The 17,917-nt window shown below is 44.5% G+C and overlaps 1 protein-coding gene across 4 annotated transcripts in view; it reads right to left on the bottom strand.

The window, feature by feature from the left end:
* DOCK2 (dedicator of cytokinesis 2) overlaps window positions 1-17,917 on the bottom strand; it is a 548,036-nt gene that overhangs the window by 64,518 nt on the left and 465,601 nt on the right. For all 4 annotated transcript variants that reach the window (XM_004371215.2, XM_023726512.1, XM_023726513.1 and 1 more), the window contains one exon: window positions 8,317-8,402. In XM_004371215.2, the coding sequence (XP_004371272.1) occupies window positions 8,317-8,402 (86 nt within the window). The remainder of the gene's footprint in view (window positions 1-8,316; window positions 8,403-17,917) is intronic.

Here is a 17,917-nt window from a genome sequence, read left to right on the forward strand (position 1 = left end):
TAAACACCTTTTGTTAAGAAATCATCACAGGAATTCTATGAGTAAAAATTACGTCCCCTCCTCCCATTTTACAGATGAGGAAATTAAGGCTCAGAGAGGTTCAATGACCTTCCCAGTATCAGTCAGATACTAAGTGGTGACCGCGGGCGTCAAGACAATCACTGTTCGATTTGGGAGCGCTATTTCCCCACAGGGAAACACTGCAGTGTGTTCTCAGGCGTCGCGGCTAGATAAGCATTACCTAGGCTCCATGCTTTGTTTCTGGCTACTCTGCCCGTGGCAGTGGAAGTCCCAAGAGCTTCTGGGAGGGTACAGGCGAGAAAGGCAAGAACTTCTGAGGGTCATTTCCTTCCAGAAGCCAAGCCAGACTGCAAGGAGGCGGCGTCTTCACACTGAGGCTGTGATCAGACAAATCCATCTTCGCGGTGGGAGAAGCACTTGTCCTCGGCCCTCAATGGAGAGATGCAAATTGGCCTGTGATTTAGACCTCTCTCCACTCAGCGGCAGCTGTGCCTGTCTCCTTCTGGGACCGTCACTTCCAGCCTGCTTCCTACCCTAATGACGGTGCAACAAAGCTTCTTTCCAGAGTTCGCTGCGTGATTTCTCACAGCCTCCTGGGGGGAGGCCTGAGGGCAGAAGACATCTCAGGCTTGAGCGCAGCCAGATCAGTGGTTCCCAGCCCTGCATCCAGGTTAGAATCACCACAGGAGCTTTTACAAAGCCCAAGACCCACCCAGATCAATGACTTCAGGATCTTTGGGGGTGGGACTCAAGCAAGCAGTATTTTATAGTTTAAGTTCTCCAGGTGATTTCAATGTGCAGGCAATGTTAGAACCACTGGCTTAGTCTAACAACAACAACAAAAATACTCATTGCCATCAAGTCGATTCTGACTCATAGCGACCCTAAAGGGCAGAGTAGAACTGCCCCATAGAGTTTCCAAGGAGCTCCTGGTGGATTTGAACTGCCAAGCTTTTAATTAGCAGCTGTAGCACTCAACCACTACACCACCAGGGTTTAGTCTAGTGCTTCTCAAACTTCAATGTGCATGAGAATCACCTGGGTGTCTTGCTAATAGATTCTGATTCAGCAGGTCTGGATTGGAGCCTGAGATTCTGCATTTCTAACAAGCTCCCAGGTACTGCTATTCTGCTGGTCCAGGTACCACACTCTGAGCAGTAAGGGGTCAGAAGAATAAAGTCTCAAGTTTTTTTAGATTCTCTATTCTTTTGGCATTTCACCCATCTGTCAGTTTGTCATACTGTGGTGGCTTCCATGTTGTTATGATGTTGAAAACTATGCCACCAGTACTTCAAATACTGGCAGGGTCACCCATGGTAGACAGGTTTCAGCAGAGCTTCCAGACTAAGACAGATTAGGAAGAAAGGCCTAACAATCTACCACCAAAAATTAGCCAATGAAAACCATATGGATCACAACAGAACATTACCTGACTCACTCACTTTGAACATATCAGGGACCAATCACTAGAGAAGGACATCATGTTTGGTGAAGCAGAGGGCCAATGAGGGCTAGGGAAACCTTTGGTGAGATGGACTGGCACAATAGCCACAATGATGGACTTGAACAAGCTGGGGACTATGAGGATGATGCAAGACCAGGCAGTATTTTGTTCTGTTGTACTTAAGGTTGTCATGATTCGGAGCCAACTCGATGGCAGCTATCTATCTCTCTATCTCTCTGCCTATCTCTCTATCTAGCTAGGTAGCTATCTCTCTGCCTATCGCTCTATGTATATCTATCTATCTATCTATCTATATCTATCTATCTATATCTATGTAGCTATCTCTCTCTCTCTCTCTGCCTATCTATATCTATCTATCTATCAACTATCTATATCTATATCTATCTACCTATCTATCTATCTCTCTATCTATCTCATTCTTTTGGCATGAGGCATGAGGAGGAAAAGCTGCTCATATGTTCCAGGATTGGTGAGCTGGATATGAAGATTATTTTGGAATCATCATCCACCATCAATCATCCATCCATCCACTCAACATATATTGTTCTACGCATTGGGGACTCAGAGATCATTAATACCCTGACTTCCAGGAGATTACAGTCCAGAAGAGGAAGCAGATACAGAAATGAAAACTAACCATAATTCACAATGATACTACCATTTAGTGAGCACTTCCTGCACTCCAGATGCTATGTCACCCCATTTTATTAATTATCTTGTTTAATACTCAAACACTCCTTGAGGTAGGCATAATTATAACCCCCAACTTATAGATGAGCATGAGGCCCATGGAGCTGGGTTCTGATCTCAGTCCTGCAAAGGTCACGCAGCTGGTCCTCTCCCTTGAGGTCTGCAGGGGAGTTTGGTGAGTGACAATGAAAAAGTGTTGTAGGCCCTCACTCAGTGGGACGAGGGCTGGCAGAGCCTTGGTCTTGGGTGGGCTGGAGGGAGCTTATGCCTCCCTGGAATTGGTTTACCTTCAGCCTGGGTGTGCCTTCAGACGGCCTCCAGAAGGAGGAGCCCAGGCATCACCCTCTGCCAGTGCTGACAGAAGTGGACTTCTACTCATTCATTTAAAAACTGCATGGAGCATGTCTTATGTGATAAGTCCTCCTCCAGGTACTGAGCTGGTTTGGTGGGCTTCAAGCCCCAGAACACACCTTCTTTGCCCCCATCAGCCTCTGGCCCCCTCACCACTTCTAGAAATATTCACAGGCAAATGGATTACAGGAGAGCAGGGTGTGTCTCATTTGTCCATTCAATTTGGGACTCACACTTGGTGACAGATGTAGAAGAATGGGAGTATACTTGGAGGAGACCTCTGAGGGTAGGGAGGACAGGGCCATCATGTGAGATTGTACAGCTTGCGTACTGCACAAGGGTATACTGGGGGTTGAAATTCAGCCCCACAAAACTCCATGCCCTAAGCCTTGTGTCCTGATGCAGGGCTGCAGCTGTACCAGGAAGGGAAGCCCTGATCCATGCACGGAGGCACCATCTATTTTCCAAACCGCGTGTCCACAGGACAGTGCCTGTCCAGAGAGGGCCCTGCATATCAGAGGAGGCCCTGCACGAGGGGCCAGGAGGAGAAAAGACAGGTAGGCTCATAGATTCAAATTACCACTTGGCTATCTACCTGCAGAAAAATAATGCTAACCAACCTTTCCAGACTACCTACTAGGTGGCAGAAACTGTGCTAGGCACTCAACATGACTTCTCTTGTTTAATCCTAACAAAGACTCTTAAGAGCTAGATAGTATTTTTATCCCTAATACATAGATAAGGAAACTGAGCCTCAGAAGGGTCAAAGGAAGGAGCACGGACTGAAGCCCCTGGGCGTTCTGATGGGGACATGGCCCCCCAGGTTTGGTTTGATGAGTTTTCTAAAACTCATTCACACCTCTAACTCAGGAAAAAAATAATGAGCTGTCTTTAATTTCCTCGAGCTCTAAGGAGTCCTTTTATAAATAAATCTCCCAGGAAGGATTTAAAGATCCTGCTGATAGTCGGAAGACTGCCACAGAGCCCCATCTGCTTACAAAGACAGAAATTGCCAGCGCTGTCTACGGTGTCACTTTTGGTCAGTATTTAAGTTTTCCTTCTTAGTCCTTTAAGCTAAATATTGACTAAGGCAAAATGTTGCCATTTCCTGTGGACAACCAGTCTCAATATTCATCGGAGGTGTGGCCAGCTGGTTTCTCCTGTGGCCAAGCCGTCTTTGCATTCTACATGCTTCTTGAGGGCTGTGCACAGAGAAGCCGGGACAGGGGCTGCTCAGAAGGTGCTGCCTGGAGCTCCATTCTGCCCACTGGGGTCTGCCTGGCCAGGCGGTGCGGGGACGGTTAACGTGAGGGTTAGAGCAAGGCCTTTAGTTAGTGTTTTTTTTTTTTTAATTGTTGTTGTTGAGAATATACACAGCAGAATATACACCAATTCAACAGTATCCATATGTACAATTCAGTGACATTGATTACATTCTTCAGCTGTGCATTTTCACCATCCATTTCTGAGTTGTTCCTCCTCCGTTAACATAAACTCACTGTTCCCTACTGTTCCTGTCTAATCTTTCGAGTTGTTGTCAGTTTGATCCCATATAGATCTTAAAAGAGCATAATGCTCAAGACAGACATTCTTTAGTCGTTAAGCTAAACTATCATTTGGTTTTAAGAAAACTTCAGAAGATATTTTTGGTTTAAGGTTTAAAGATTATCTCAGGGCAACAATTTCAGGGGTTCATCCAGCTTCCATGGCTCCAGAAAGTCTGGAGTCCATGTGAATTTGAAATTCATTTTCCCCCTTTTGATCAGGACTCTTCTATAGAATCTTTGATCAAAATGTTCAGTAATGGTAGCCAGGCACCATCCAATTCTTCTGGTCTCATGGCAAAGGAGGCAGTTCTTCATGGAGGCAATTAGCCACACATTCCATCTCCTCTTCCTATTCCTGACTCTCCTTCTTCCTCTGCTTCTTCAGGTGAATAGAGACCAATAGTTGTGCTTTGGATATCCTCTTGTAAGCTTTTAAGACCCCAGGCACTATGCAACCAACGAGGGGCTCTGCAGTAAAAAGATGTGGCAGTCTGCTTCTGTACAGATTTACAGCCTCGGAAACCCTATGGGGTTGCTATGAGTTGGAATCGACTTGACAGCAGTGGGTTAGGAGGTAGAACAGAAGCACTAAACATGTATTAGGCCAAATAACTGGGATGTCCCATGAAACCATGATCCTGAACCTCCAAACCAAGGAACCAAGTAGCATGAAGTGTTTGGTTGTACAGAAGCCTCAGCAGCCACTCATTTTTTTCTGTCATTGTTGTAACTATATCTACCACACAGCTTTTGCCAGTTCAACCTTTTACAGGTGGGCAACTTATTGACAGCAATTACATTAATTGGCTGTGCAACCCTACCCTTAATCAATGCAATTTTGCCATCACTGCAAACCGAAACTCAGTATTCCATGAGTGATAATCTACCCTTTTCCCCCTTTCTCCTGCCCCTGGTGCCAATAATATACTTTAGTCTTGATACATTTGCCTGTTCTTGTCTTTTTATATAAGTGAGGTCATACAATATTTGTCCTTTTATGATTGACTTATTTTACTCGGCATAATGTCTTCAAGCTCCATCCATACTGTAGCATGTATCAAGGCTTCATTTCTCCTATTGGTATTGAAGGAAGAAGTCCAAGCTGCACTGAAGGCACTGGAAAAAACAAGGCTCCAGGAATTGACAGAATACCAATAGAGATGTTTCAACAAACAGATGCAATGCTGGAGGTGCTCACTTGTCTATGCCAAGAAATTTGGAAGACAGCTACTTTGCTAACTGACTGGAAGAGATCCATATTTGTGGCCACTCCAAAGCAAGGTGATCCAACAGAATGGGGAAATCATCGAACAATGTCATTAATATCACACCCAAGTAAAATTCTGCTGAAGATCATTCAAAATGGTTGCAGCAGTACATCAATAGGGAACTTCCAGAAATTCAAGTCAGATTTACAAGAGGATGTAGAACCAGGGATATCACTGCTGATGTCCGATAGATCTTGGTTGAAAGCAGAGAATACTGGAAAGATGTTTACCTATGTGTTATTGACTATGCAAAGGCACTCGACTGTGTGGGTCATAACAAATTACGGATAACATTGTGAAGAATAGGAATTCCAGAACACTAAATTGTGCTCATGAGGAACCTGTACATAGACCAAGAGGCAGTTGTTCAAACAGAACGACGGGATACCATGTGGTTTAAAATCAGGAAAGGTGTGCATCAGGGTTGTATTCTTTCACCATACTTATGAATTTGTATGCTTAGCAAATAATCTGAGAAGCTGGACTATATGAAGAAGAATGGGGCATCAGGATTGGAGGAAGACTCATTAACAACCTGTGATATGCAGGTGATACAACCTTGCTTGCTGAAAGTGAAGAGGACTTGAAGCACTTACTGGTGAAGATCAAAGACCACAGCCTTCAATATGGATTATGCCTCAACGTAAAGAAAACAAAAATCCTCACAAGTGGACCAATAAGCAACATCATGATAAACGGAGAAAAGACTGAAGTTGTCAAGGATTTCATTTTACTTGGATCCGCAATCAACACCCAGGAAAGCAGTAGATAAGACATGAAATGACGCATTGCATTGGGCAAATCTGCTGGAAAACACCTCTTTAAACTGTTAAAAAGCAAAGATGTCGCTTTAACGACTAAGGTTAACGTGTACCTGACCCAAGCCATGGTATTTTCAATCACTTCATATGCATTCGAAAGCTGGACAATGAATAAGGAAGACTGAAGAAGAATTGATACCTCTGAATTACAGTGCTGGCAAAGAATACTGAATATACCATAGACTGACAGAAGACCGAACAAGTCTGTCTTGGAAGAAGTACAGTCAGAGTACTCTTTGGAAGCAAGGATGGTGAGACTTTGTCTCATGTACTTTGGACATGTTATCAGGAGGCACCAGTCCCTGGAGAAGGACATCATGCTTGGTAAGGTAGAAGGTCAGCAAAAAAGAGGAAGAGCCTCAGCGAGATGGACTGACCCAGTGGCTACAACACTGGACTCAAACATAGCAGTGATTGTGAGCATGGTGCAGGACTGGGTAGTATTTTCTTCTATTGTATATAGGGTCCCAATAAGTTGGAACCTACCTGAGGCACCTAACAACAACAATGGTAGTTCTATTTTTAGTATTTTGAGGAACCGTAACAGTTTCCCACAACAGTTGTACCATTTTGCATTCGCACCAGCAGCGGATAAGCGTTCCAATTTCCCTACATTCTTGTCTGCATTTGTTGCTTTCTGTTTTTTCGTTTTGTTTTGTCTTGTTTAATCTTAGTCATCCTATTGAGAGTGAAATGGTATGTCACTGTGGTTTTCATTTGCATCTCTCTGAAGGCTAATGACGTTGAACATCTTGTTGGTGGCCATTTGAATGTCCTTTTGGTGAAACATCTATTTAAATCCTTTGCTCATTTTATGATTGAGTTATTGTCTCTTTGTTGTTGTCAAAGTTTTATATATATTTTGGTAATTACATTCTTATCAGATGTATAGTTTCTGAAGATATTCTCCCAGTCAGTAGCTTGTCTTTTCACACTTTTTGGTAAAGTCTTTTGATGAATAATTTTTTATTTTTATTTTTATGAGGTCCCACTTATTTGTCTTCTGCACTTGCACTTTTGTTATTATATTAGAAAATCCATTGTTAAAAGCTAAGCCCGACACCACTGCTCCTGCTTTATCTTCTAAGAATTTTATGGTTTTAGTTTTCACATTTAGGTTCTTAATTCATTTAGAGCAAAGTCTTTCATTTGTTATTAAAGTTAAAATATTCAGAAAAGAGTTGGGGAAAGAATCCAAAGTCAGAGTTGGGGAATATACAGTTAGGGGGAAATCTGGAATGTCTGAGCCACGTTCCCAAACCTCGGGAGCAGGGCTTATGGGGAGAAAAGGGGAGATTACCATGCTGTCAGAGATGGAAACTGGGGTCAGGCTGATGGATCAAAGTGTATTATTTACCTGTTGTTGTGCCAGATGCTTTATAATTATTCAGTCTTTAGAATAACCACAGGTGATTTAATATTCCCATTATACGGAAGGGTATACTGAGGACATAGATGTTGCATGATTGGTCCCAAGCCACACAGCTGGTAAGTGGCTAAGCCAGGATTAAAATCCAGTGTCCTGACTCCAGGTCCTATGCTCTCAGGCGCTGTCCACTGCATCCCCCAGGCCAGACCAACAGTGGGGTTTCCTCTCTCCACACGTAAAGCTCCCTTTGTGTTTTTCTCTCTTTTTTTCCTACCTGGTGTCTAGGAGGTGGCAAGGAAGTATGAAAAGAGCCTGGGTTCTGGAGTCATACTAGCTGTGTTTCCTTAGACAATGCAGTTAACTTCCCTGAACCTCAGGGGCCACCTTTGTGGAACGTAGATCAAAGTATGTAAGTGGGAAAAATAAGACAATATATATAAAACACTTAGTACAGTATCTGGTGCACGGCACGTACTCAGTGAGTGTTGGTCATGATCATTATCTGTCAAAGGTTAAAAAAGAAAAAAATAGCAACAATTATTCCACATATAAGAGATAATGAAAGTGGACATTTTGGAGGAATATTTCCCTCTTTTAAACATAGCAAATTTTCTTTTTTTCTGGCTCATTCCATATATATCAAAGAAACAGCTACTCAAGGGAGACATGTGAGGTTACATCCAAAAATGGAGTTTCCCCAATACCTATGAACCTCAGATTGATCTCTACAGGAGGAGAGAGCCACACCAGCTTCAGGCCCCTCCAGACTGGGCACTGGACTTACATCGACTCCAGCAGCTGCATGTACTGCTCGTCTCCTCGGCCCCCTTCCACCTCATGGTCCAGCTTGAGGATGATCTCATTTTCAAACTGAAGAAGAAGATGAAAATCAACAACAGTGATATTAGAAGGTCTAATGATGAAATTATTCAACTCATTATTTTAACCAAATTCTAGGGAGTATCTATTAAATCCCAGGTTTAGTGTTGGGAACTGGGAATGCAAAGAGGAACCTGATACCTATGTGCCTTTTAGAAGCATCCAGAAAATGGGAGGAGGCCAAACAGGTAATACATGCTGGAGCAAAGAGAAGGGGGCATACGCAATACAGAGATAAAGAAGGAGGAAGGAGAGAGAGGTGTCAAGCAGACTTCTCAGGGCCCATGTCATTGGAGCTTGCTCTCAATGATCAAGTAGAAATTTTTGCAGGATGATGAGAAAAGAAAAGGGCATTCCAAGTGGAGGACTCAGCATGTGCAAGGGCATGAAGTTATGCAAAAGAGCACTCCATCTTCAGGGAATGGCTTGCTATCCTGGACAGCTGTTATTTCTGCCTGTCCAGAATTGCTTTCTTTTTACTCTGGTAAACACATCTTCCCTAATCTCAGTCCGTGGGGTTCAGAAGAGCTGATCACACCCCTCTAGGTCCAGGTATGGATATACAACACAGGCCTGGCTCTTAATAAGTATGTTTCATCTCCCAGGCCCCAGGATTACTAAAGGCCTGGGCCAAGCCAGTAAGGCTTTTGTTGGAACTCTTACCAAAAAGAATTCTTCTGCTCAACTTAGAGATGGAAGTTGGTAAGCCTGAGGCCTCCAGGAATGACCACAATGAGAGAATCTGCTTGAGAATGACACCAATACAGAGGGAAGGAAGGGGAGGGGATGGAGAGAGACTAAGACCTGATACCAATTTCAAATCCCTGGATCCAGCCATACCTGAAGCTGTCTCATTTATATGGACCATGAGCTGATAACTACCTTTTCAAATATACATACATATATACATATATATACATATGTGTGTGTGTGATATATATATGTGTATATATATATGTGTGTGTATATATATATATATTATCCAGTTTGATTTGGATTTTTGTTACCTGCAAACAAAAAACCCTGAAAAATATACATAAGACAACTACAAATGCCAGACCGCAGAGAATCACGATTGGTGACAACTGTAATGGTCAGAGACCCGATGAGATAAGTGACCAGAAAGCAAGTACGAACCTACAGTCCCACCAGATCTTGTTGCACTGAAGCCAGAGAATGTTCTGTCTCCCTACTTTCAATGTTACAAAACATTTTATCCAGTGGAGTACACAGCTTACTCAACATGTTTTCTAGAAGGGCCATACTATGTCTCCTTACATGGCTGTAATGTGAAACAGTTTGTCTTAATATCATACCCTGAAGAGTCCATCCAAATCATTCAGTCAACCCCCTTTCTCATCTTACCACTCAAAAAGATACTGGTACGTGGACAAGGGAAGAGGGCTTTGGCAAAGGCTATCAAGGTCAAGGCAGCCCTCAGTCAGGGACTCCTGGCTCCAAACCCAGGCTCTTTACACTCAATCCTCACAACAGTCCATGAGGATTGCCTTTCCATGTGATAATGCATGAAAGGCAGCCAGCCCCCAGCTTGGCACAACCCTTTGTAAATGTCAGTTACAATTACAAATGAAGAAGGTGCTCAGAGTTTAAGTGATCCATCTAAAGTCTCAGGTGGCTGGCAGGGTCCTTTTAACAGATTCTTTTCGGTGCATAAAGGATCAAGCCCTGTTTCGTCAGAATCTTTGTTTTGTTGTTAGCTGTTGTTAGGGCCCCTGACTCATGACGACCTCATGCATAATGGATCGAAACACCGCCCGGTCCTGCGCCATCCCTATGATTGGCTGCATATCAGACCATTGTGATCCATAGGGTTTTCATTGGCTGATTTTCAGAAGTAGGCACTGGGCCTTGCTTCCTAGCCTGTCTTAGTCTGGAAGCTCCTCTGAAACCTGTTCAGCATCATAGCAATACACAAGCCTCCACTGACAGATAGGAGGTAGCTGTACATGAGGTGCATCAGCCAGGAAACAAACCCGGGTCTCTCACATGGAAGGTGAGAATTCTACTACTGAACCACCAATGCCTCAGTTGGAATCTTTAGGTGATGAAAAGGCAGAAACGAGATTCACTCTTCCCCCTGGTTCCCATATTTTCGATGGTGTCATTGTTACCCACTGTGTGTGCTAAGCGCTAAAGGAAGGGAGTGGAAGTTTGTGCTGATACAGCTCAGGTGAGAAAGAATTTCCTGTAGGTTGCACCAATTGGGGAAGATCTACTGAAGGAGGTAAACCAGGCCTGGGAAGACGGATAGGGTTCTGATAAATATGGTGAGGAACGGAACTCAGGTGAGGGGAATGGAGTGAGCAAAGGTGCAGAGGTGGGAATGTGGAGAAAAATCAGGAGAGCAGTTCACCTAGAGCAGAGGAGTCAAGAAATAAAATAAGAATGGAAACCTAGAGCAGAGCCAGTGTGGTGAGGGTCTGGGCTGCTGTTTGCAAATGGGTCATGTCCCTTATATTATGCATATTTTGTTATGTGATGTTTTGTAGTTTGTATATGTTAAGTGTTATCTAAAGTCCTTGGTGGTGGACGGGTGGGGTCATTATGCTTAGAGATGTGTACTGTGTCAAGCCTGGGGCAGGAAGAAATACAGCTGAGGAACTACAAGAGTATGGTCTGATGTTAGGCTGCCTGGTTTTAAATCCCTCCTCTATGCCCTTCACTATCTCAGGAAAGCTACTAGGTCTTTTTAATCCTAGGTTTCATGATTTATATCGGGGTTGGCAAACTTTTTCTGTAAAGGGTCAGATAGTAGATATTTTAGGTTTTGTGAGTCATACAATTCTGCTGTTGTAGCACGAAAGCAGCCATAGACATTAAGTAAATGAATGGGTGTGGCTGTGTTCCAATAAAACTTTATTTACAAGAACAGGTGGTGGGCCGGATTGAGCTCTTACCAATATAATGGGCATAATTGTAGTATCTATATCATAAGGTAGTTCTGATATGGGATTTTATACATAAAGCACTAACAGAGTGCATACGCTCAAGTACGCACTATGTTAGCTTGTCTTCTTACTATTACTGCTAATGGTACTGTTATTGCTGCTGAATGTTGCTGGAAAGCAGCTCTGGGGAGAAAACCAGCATTTTATTCTTTCTTGAGTGGTTCACGGGGAAACGCTGGCACGGTTCCTCCTCGGGAGATGAACTTTTCTTTGGAACGGAGAAGAAATGGATGGGGTAAATAAGCACTTGTCTCAGGGTCACAAAAGAGCCCTCCAGGAGGGAAATTACAGGGTAAGGAAATGTGCAGAGATGATGCTGCAGTGCCTGAGCCCTCGGGCGGGTTGGAGAGTTAAGGTCGCAGTCAGACAGGTCCAGGGTGAGAACTGGGCTCCCCTTCCCGTGCCAGGTACTGTGCTCGGAAGTGGCTATAAGGAAGGTTTTGGCATCATACGGCTTTGGTTTGAGTCTTGCTTGCCTTGACTTTTTCCCAGCAGTATGACCATGGGCATGTTACCAAAACCTTTCTCTTTTTATTTTATTTTATTGTGGTAAAATATGTATAACAACGTTTTGCCACTTCAGTCATTTTCATGTGTATAATTCAGCGACGTTAATTACATTGATCATGCTCTGCAATCATCACCACTAGCCATTTCCAAATTTTTCCATCACCCGCAACAGGAACTCAGTGCCCCCTAACAATACTATCCCCCTTTCCCTCCCACACGCCCCAAGTAACCACTAAGAGCTTGGTCTCTATGCACTTGCCTAGTCTAGATATTTCATGCAAGTGGGAGCATACAATAGTCGCCTTTTTGTGTTTGACTTATTTCACTCAGCATAATGTTTCCAATGCTATAGCATGTATCAGGACTTCATTTCTCTTGTAAAAAACCAAACCAAACCTGTTGTCATCGAATCGATTCCGACTCATAGTGAGTGACCCTCTAGGACAGAGTAGAACTGCCCCATAGGGTTTCCAAGGAGCAGCTGGTGGATTCGAACTGCCAACCTTCTGGTTAGCAGCTGAGCTCTTAACCACTGTGCCACCAAGGTAATGCTCATTTTATGCACATATCACATTTTGTTTATGCATTTACCTGTTGATGGCCGTGGGGGTTGTTTCTGCCTTTTGGCTATTGTGAATAGTGCTGCAGTGAAGATTGGTGCATGAGTATTACTGAACCTTTCTGAGGCTCAGTCTTCTCATCTATTAAAGGGAAATGAAAAGCAGTACCTATTCCATAGCTGTGCTTTGAAAAGTAAATGGGAATATATATGTAAAAGGCATAGCATGACACTTGGCACACAGTAAGTGCTCAATAATTGTTAGAAATATCATTATGCCCTTGTTATTGTGTTGTCATTGCCATCATCATTAGCACCCTAATCTCATTTAATCTTTATAACAGCCTATTGAGATAGGTATCATCATCTTCTTTTTAAAAATGAGGAAACTGAGGCAAAGTAGGACCTTTGCTTTGATTTTCAAAGGATGTATGAACTTAAGCTAGGGTAGGTCTGAGCGTCCAACACAAGAAGCCCCTCGCAACCATACACTCTTCCATGTCACTGTGACAGCCTTACCCCTACATTGTCACTAGGCACAGCTTAGGCACTGTACCACATCATGGACTCCCTGATTTCTTATCCCACTCCCGGGAGGAGGATATTTGTTGAGGAGTATGGTGGCACAGTGGTTAAGAGCTCGACTGCTAACCAAAATGTCGGCAGTTCGAATCCATCAGCTGCTCCTTGGAAACCCTATGGGGCAGTTCTACTCTGTCCTGTAGGGTTGCTATGAGTTGGAATCAACTTGACAGCAATGGGTTTTCTTTCGTTTTGGTTTATCCACAGGTTAAAGGCGCCCTAGTGGTGCAATCGTTAAGCACTCAGCTGTTAACTGAAATGTTGGCAGTTAGAACCTTCCATGAGAGAAAAGACCAGGCAATCTGCTCCCGTGAAGATTATCCCATGGCCGTCTGACTCATAGCGACCCATAAGACAGAGCAGAACTGCCCCATAGGGTTTCCAAGGCTGTAAATCTTTATGGAAGTAGACTGCCACATCTTTCTCCCTCAGAGCAGCTGGTGTATTCGAACCACCTGCTTTTTGGTTAGCAGCCAAGTGCTTTAACTACTGCACCACCAGCGCTCCTTCCGTGAAGATAACAGCCTACAAATCCCTATGGGGCAGTTCTAGTCTGTCATATGAGGTTGCTATGAGTTGGAATCGACTCAGTGACACACAACACCAACATCCATGCTTAGGTCCCTGGGTGGCGCAAACGGTTTGCCCTTGACCGTTAACCTAAACGTTGTTGGGCTGAATCCACCCAGCGGTACCACAGCAGAAAGGCCTAGTGATCTGCTTTTGTAAAGATTACAGCTAAGAAAACTCTATGGAGCGGTTCTACTCTATAGCACCATGGTGGGAATGTCACCATGATGGGAATGGACACAACGGCAGCCAGTTTTTTATCTACAAGTTACATTTGCAGAAGTCTGGTGTTACAGGGGCCCAATATGAACCTTAAACAGGCCTAATTAACAGAAGGGGGGTGAACAACAGAAAGAGGGTGAACTCTAGGAGTCATTCCATTCAGGAATGGGCCTCCCTCTTTTGGCAGAATGCCCTCAGATGGACCTCACATTAGCAGTGTGCCTTCCCCGCATTGTGTCCGCTGCCTCATCTTTGGAACACGTGGGCTCTTTTCATCATCTCGTTTCCCTAGAACATTATCTGGTCCCCTGATAGCAGCCTGGCCCCTGCCTGCCAAAGTGTAAATTTGGGAATAAGGGCACTTCTTCCAAGGTACCATTTGGACTTTGACACAGGAAGAGCGCATATGGTGCAACAGGCCTAGATTGTCAGACAGACAATAAAGATCAAATGGCCACTGCTAAGTTGGCCTTTGATCTCCTTTGTTAGTGGACTGCTAGCTGTCCTGGAATAAATAGAACTGGGAGGAAGCTGGAAAAGATAGTGTCATGTGAGAAGGAAGGCCTGCGGGAATCAGTGCAGCCTTCTGACTTCCTCTGAGTTATCTGATCTGCCTGCTCCAATTCATCCCCCAAAGAGCTTGAGTTTAGGAATCAGTAATGGTCTTACGATGCCCATTTTACAGATGAAGAAACTGAGGCTGAAAGAGGTTAAATAACTTGTTCCAAGTCATTCAGCTTACAAGCAGCAAGTCTATCTGACTCCAAAGCACAGTGTTCAGCACATTGTAGGTGCTCAATATGTATTTGTTGATTTTACCTTTGCCCACAACACTATGTTCTAAACCATTTAAATAGCCAGCTTACTCCATGCCAAAACTCAGTCACATCAGTGAAATGTGCCAAACCTGAGAACTACACCTTTAACTATTCAACAAGCAATCACTGAGTTCCTACTGTGTTCTAGGTGCTGCTGTCAAATGCTATTACTTCTCCCTTCTCTGAGGGAGGAGTTTTCTCTGGGATCTCCTGTCTGCCAAGGGCTCAGACTCTGTTCCACTTCTGTTCTATAATTTGCCCCACATGTAACTACTCCCCTTAGTTTCTACCCCTCAGGCACCCCCACTCCTTCCCACCAACTTCATCAAGAAAGCCCACAGCCCCTCCCTCCACAAAGAATTGGTAGCAAGACAGGGGTTACTCAAGCAGTGGGCAGCAACTCTCCTTATCCTGAACATTTTCTAGAGAATCCTTCCTTGTGCCAAGGCTCTTCGCCTGAAATATGGGGAGAGGGAGGGGTTCTAAAGGACCCCATCATCCCAGGAACATTGACATGGTGCCTATTGCATACGTGTTACGCACTTGGCAGGTGCTGGAGTCCAAAGACGAGAGAGTTGACTTTGGCCCTCAGGAACTCACAATCTAGTGGGAGAAAGAAGCCTGTATGCAGATCTCTGTGCTCCATGTGACGAGTGCTATGATGGAGCTCCACACAGGCTGGGGGAGATGAATTTAACACTGTCTGGGGCACACCCTGGCCACGCCAGGCACACTGTGGTCAACGTCTCCCTTGCTGAAGCTTCCCCACCTACAGCCTCACCAAGAAGATCATGGAGTGTAGCAGTGACAGGCCATCCACTTCTAGGCAAAGGAAGAGACCCCTGGGATGGTCTGTGCTGAAGGGTTATACTCACGAGGTGCAAAGGTTTTCAGTCAAAGCCATTAAGTCTCTCTGCAGTTTGGACTGGAGGATAGGACAGGGCAGTCTGGCAATTAGGTTGCAAAAGAAACCCAGAACAGGAAAGAGAGTTCTTGGGAGCCCTCCCAAGCCCTCAGGGTCTAACACCTTCCTTTCCTAGTTCCAGCCCATGTACATCCAGCTTGAGCAAAGCTGATGAACCAATGACCCAGGGGTCAGGAAAGGCTTTCCAGAAAAAAGGAGGCCTCCACTGAAGGGTGACTAGGAGCTCTTCAGAGGAAGAGATCAAAGGAAAAGTCTATGTGACTACATGGAAGCAAGAGAACTGCAAGACATTGGGTACAAGGTCAAAGGGCCTGGTGTGAACTGGGGGCAAAGGCCCTGCTAAATTTTCCTCCTGCTTATGCTATTTCCTTTAAGGAACCTGAATTTTAGAAAGTAAAGCCTGCCTTTCTCTGGGTTCCTGTTTCTTCTCTTATCATGCACACTTGTCCAGTTTCCACATGAGGCCTCCCGGATTCCAGCTCCCAGCAGCTCATCTGGCCATCAGCTCTGCTTGGGCTCAGTGGGGCCTTGCCTCCTCCCCTACCATGGATGCTTATTCTGAACTAAACAGCCACGCTGAGCTCCCACCAAATTCACCAGCTGGTTTTCACGTGGGAAAATGCCCCATTAGTCAGCCTGATTGTCTTGTCCCTTTTGATAAGGGAGCGGCAAAGAGTAGCAGTTGTGCAACACGCTCACAATGAATGCATGCCTGGAGTGAGGGGCCCCCAAATGACCCTACACATGGAAAACAGGCGGGTGCACGTCCTCGGGAGTCGATTCAGAGGGCCTTGGAAGAAAGGCCTAGTGATCTACTTCCGAAAAATAGGACATTAAAAACCCTGTGGAGCACAGTTCTACTCTGACACACATGGGGTCACCATGAATCAGAGTAGACTCGACGGAAAATGTTTTTGTTTTGTTTTGTTTTGTTTTTTATGGAAGGAAACTCACACTTAAAGTCAAGTTTCTAAAGAGGCCACCAAGCACAACAGCTGTCAGATCATACTCCTACTCCAGACAATGACCGGGTCTTGTTTCTCTTGAGGGCATCGAATACTAGTGAGTCCTTGGAATGTTTCTTTTGCACATATGTTCTCCCAAAAATCTTCTAAGCCCTGCTAGTGCTCACACCGTTAGGACTGAGTGCTGATCTGGGTTAAGTATGATACACTTCATCGCATGCGGTGTGCCCTTTCACATATTCCCAAGTTTCACTGACTTTGCTCCCCACTTAAAAAGGCAACAGATTCCAAACTGCCTTCAGACACTTAATGCAGGGTTTCATCTTCTACACCCCCTGGCCCGCCATGTCGAATAAGTTCCCTTTCTCCATCTGAACCCCTCAGCCTGATTTCTTTTCAGGCTCCCTGCAGGGGGCAGCACCTGGTCGCTGTCCTTTCAGACTTGAGAGCTCCACAATCCCCAAGAGGTGAGAGAAGACTCTCTCATAGTGGCATGATCACAGCAAACTAGTCATCTATTCTATTCTGCTTAGAACAATTTTTTCCAAAGTGTGACTGGTAGAATGGCAGATCCACGAGATGCACAAATAAATTTGAGAAATTATACCGTGGGGAGTCCCTGGGTGGTGCAAAAGGTCACGTGTCTGTCCAGCTGCTAACCAAAAGGTCAGCAGTTCAAGTCCATGCAGGGACACCTCAGAAGAAAGGCCTGGAGACTTGCTTCCAAAAAGTCAGCCATTGAGAACCCTGTGGAGCACAGTTCTACACTTCTACTGTGACATACGGGGTTGCCTTGGGTTGATTTGACTCAATGGCAACTGGTTTGTTTTGTTTATTTTGGTTTACCACAGAATGTCTTACCCTTTGACTATGGCAACATGAACTGAGGATTGCCACAAGAGGTTACAATACTCAGTGACTCCTAATGGTATTTAACCTCAAAATCCTCTTCCCTAGAGCATCTTGCTGGATCAGTGTTCCATGGAAAATATTTTGAGAAAGCCTTGCTCCAGAGGATGCCATTTAGCCTTTTATTCAGTCAACATCTACTGTGATGGTAGAGATGGCAGAGAGTGAGTGGTCACAAGCATGAGCTTTGGAATCATAGTGACCTGTGTGTTCCATCCTCTGCTCTACCCCTTTCTTGATGTGTGCCTTTGGGCAAGTGATTTTAACCTCTATAAGACTCAGTCTTTTCATCTTTAAAATGGGGGTGATAATGCTACCTACCTCAGGGTTGTAATGAGATTACATGAAATAATGTATAGAAAGTATGTATCACAGTGTTGGCCATATTATGAGACACTGGTGGTTCAGTGGTAGAACTTTTGCCTTCCATGTGGGAGACGTGGCTTCAACTCCTGGCCAATACATCTCATGTGCAGC

The sequence above is a fragment of the Trichechus manatus genome, unplaced genomic scaffold (genome assembly GCF_000243295.1).
Source record: "Trichechus manatus latirostris isolate Lorelei unplaced genomic scaffold, TriManLat1.0 scaffold00011, whole genome shotgun sequence".
Lineage (NCBI taxonomy): Eukaryota > Metazoa > Chordata > Mammalia > Sirenia > Trichechidae > Trichechus > Trichechus manatus.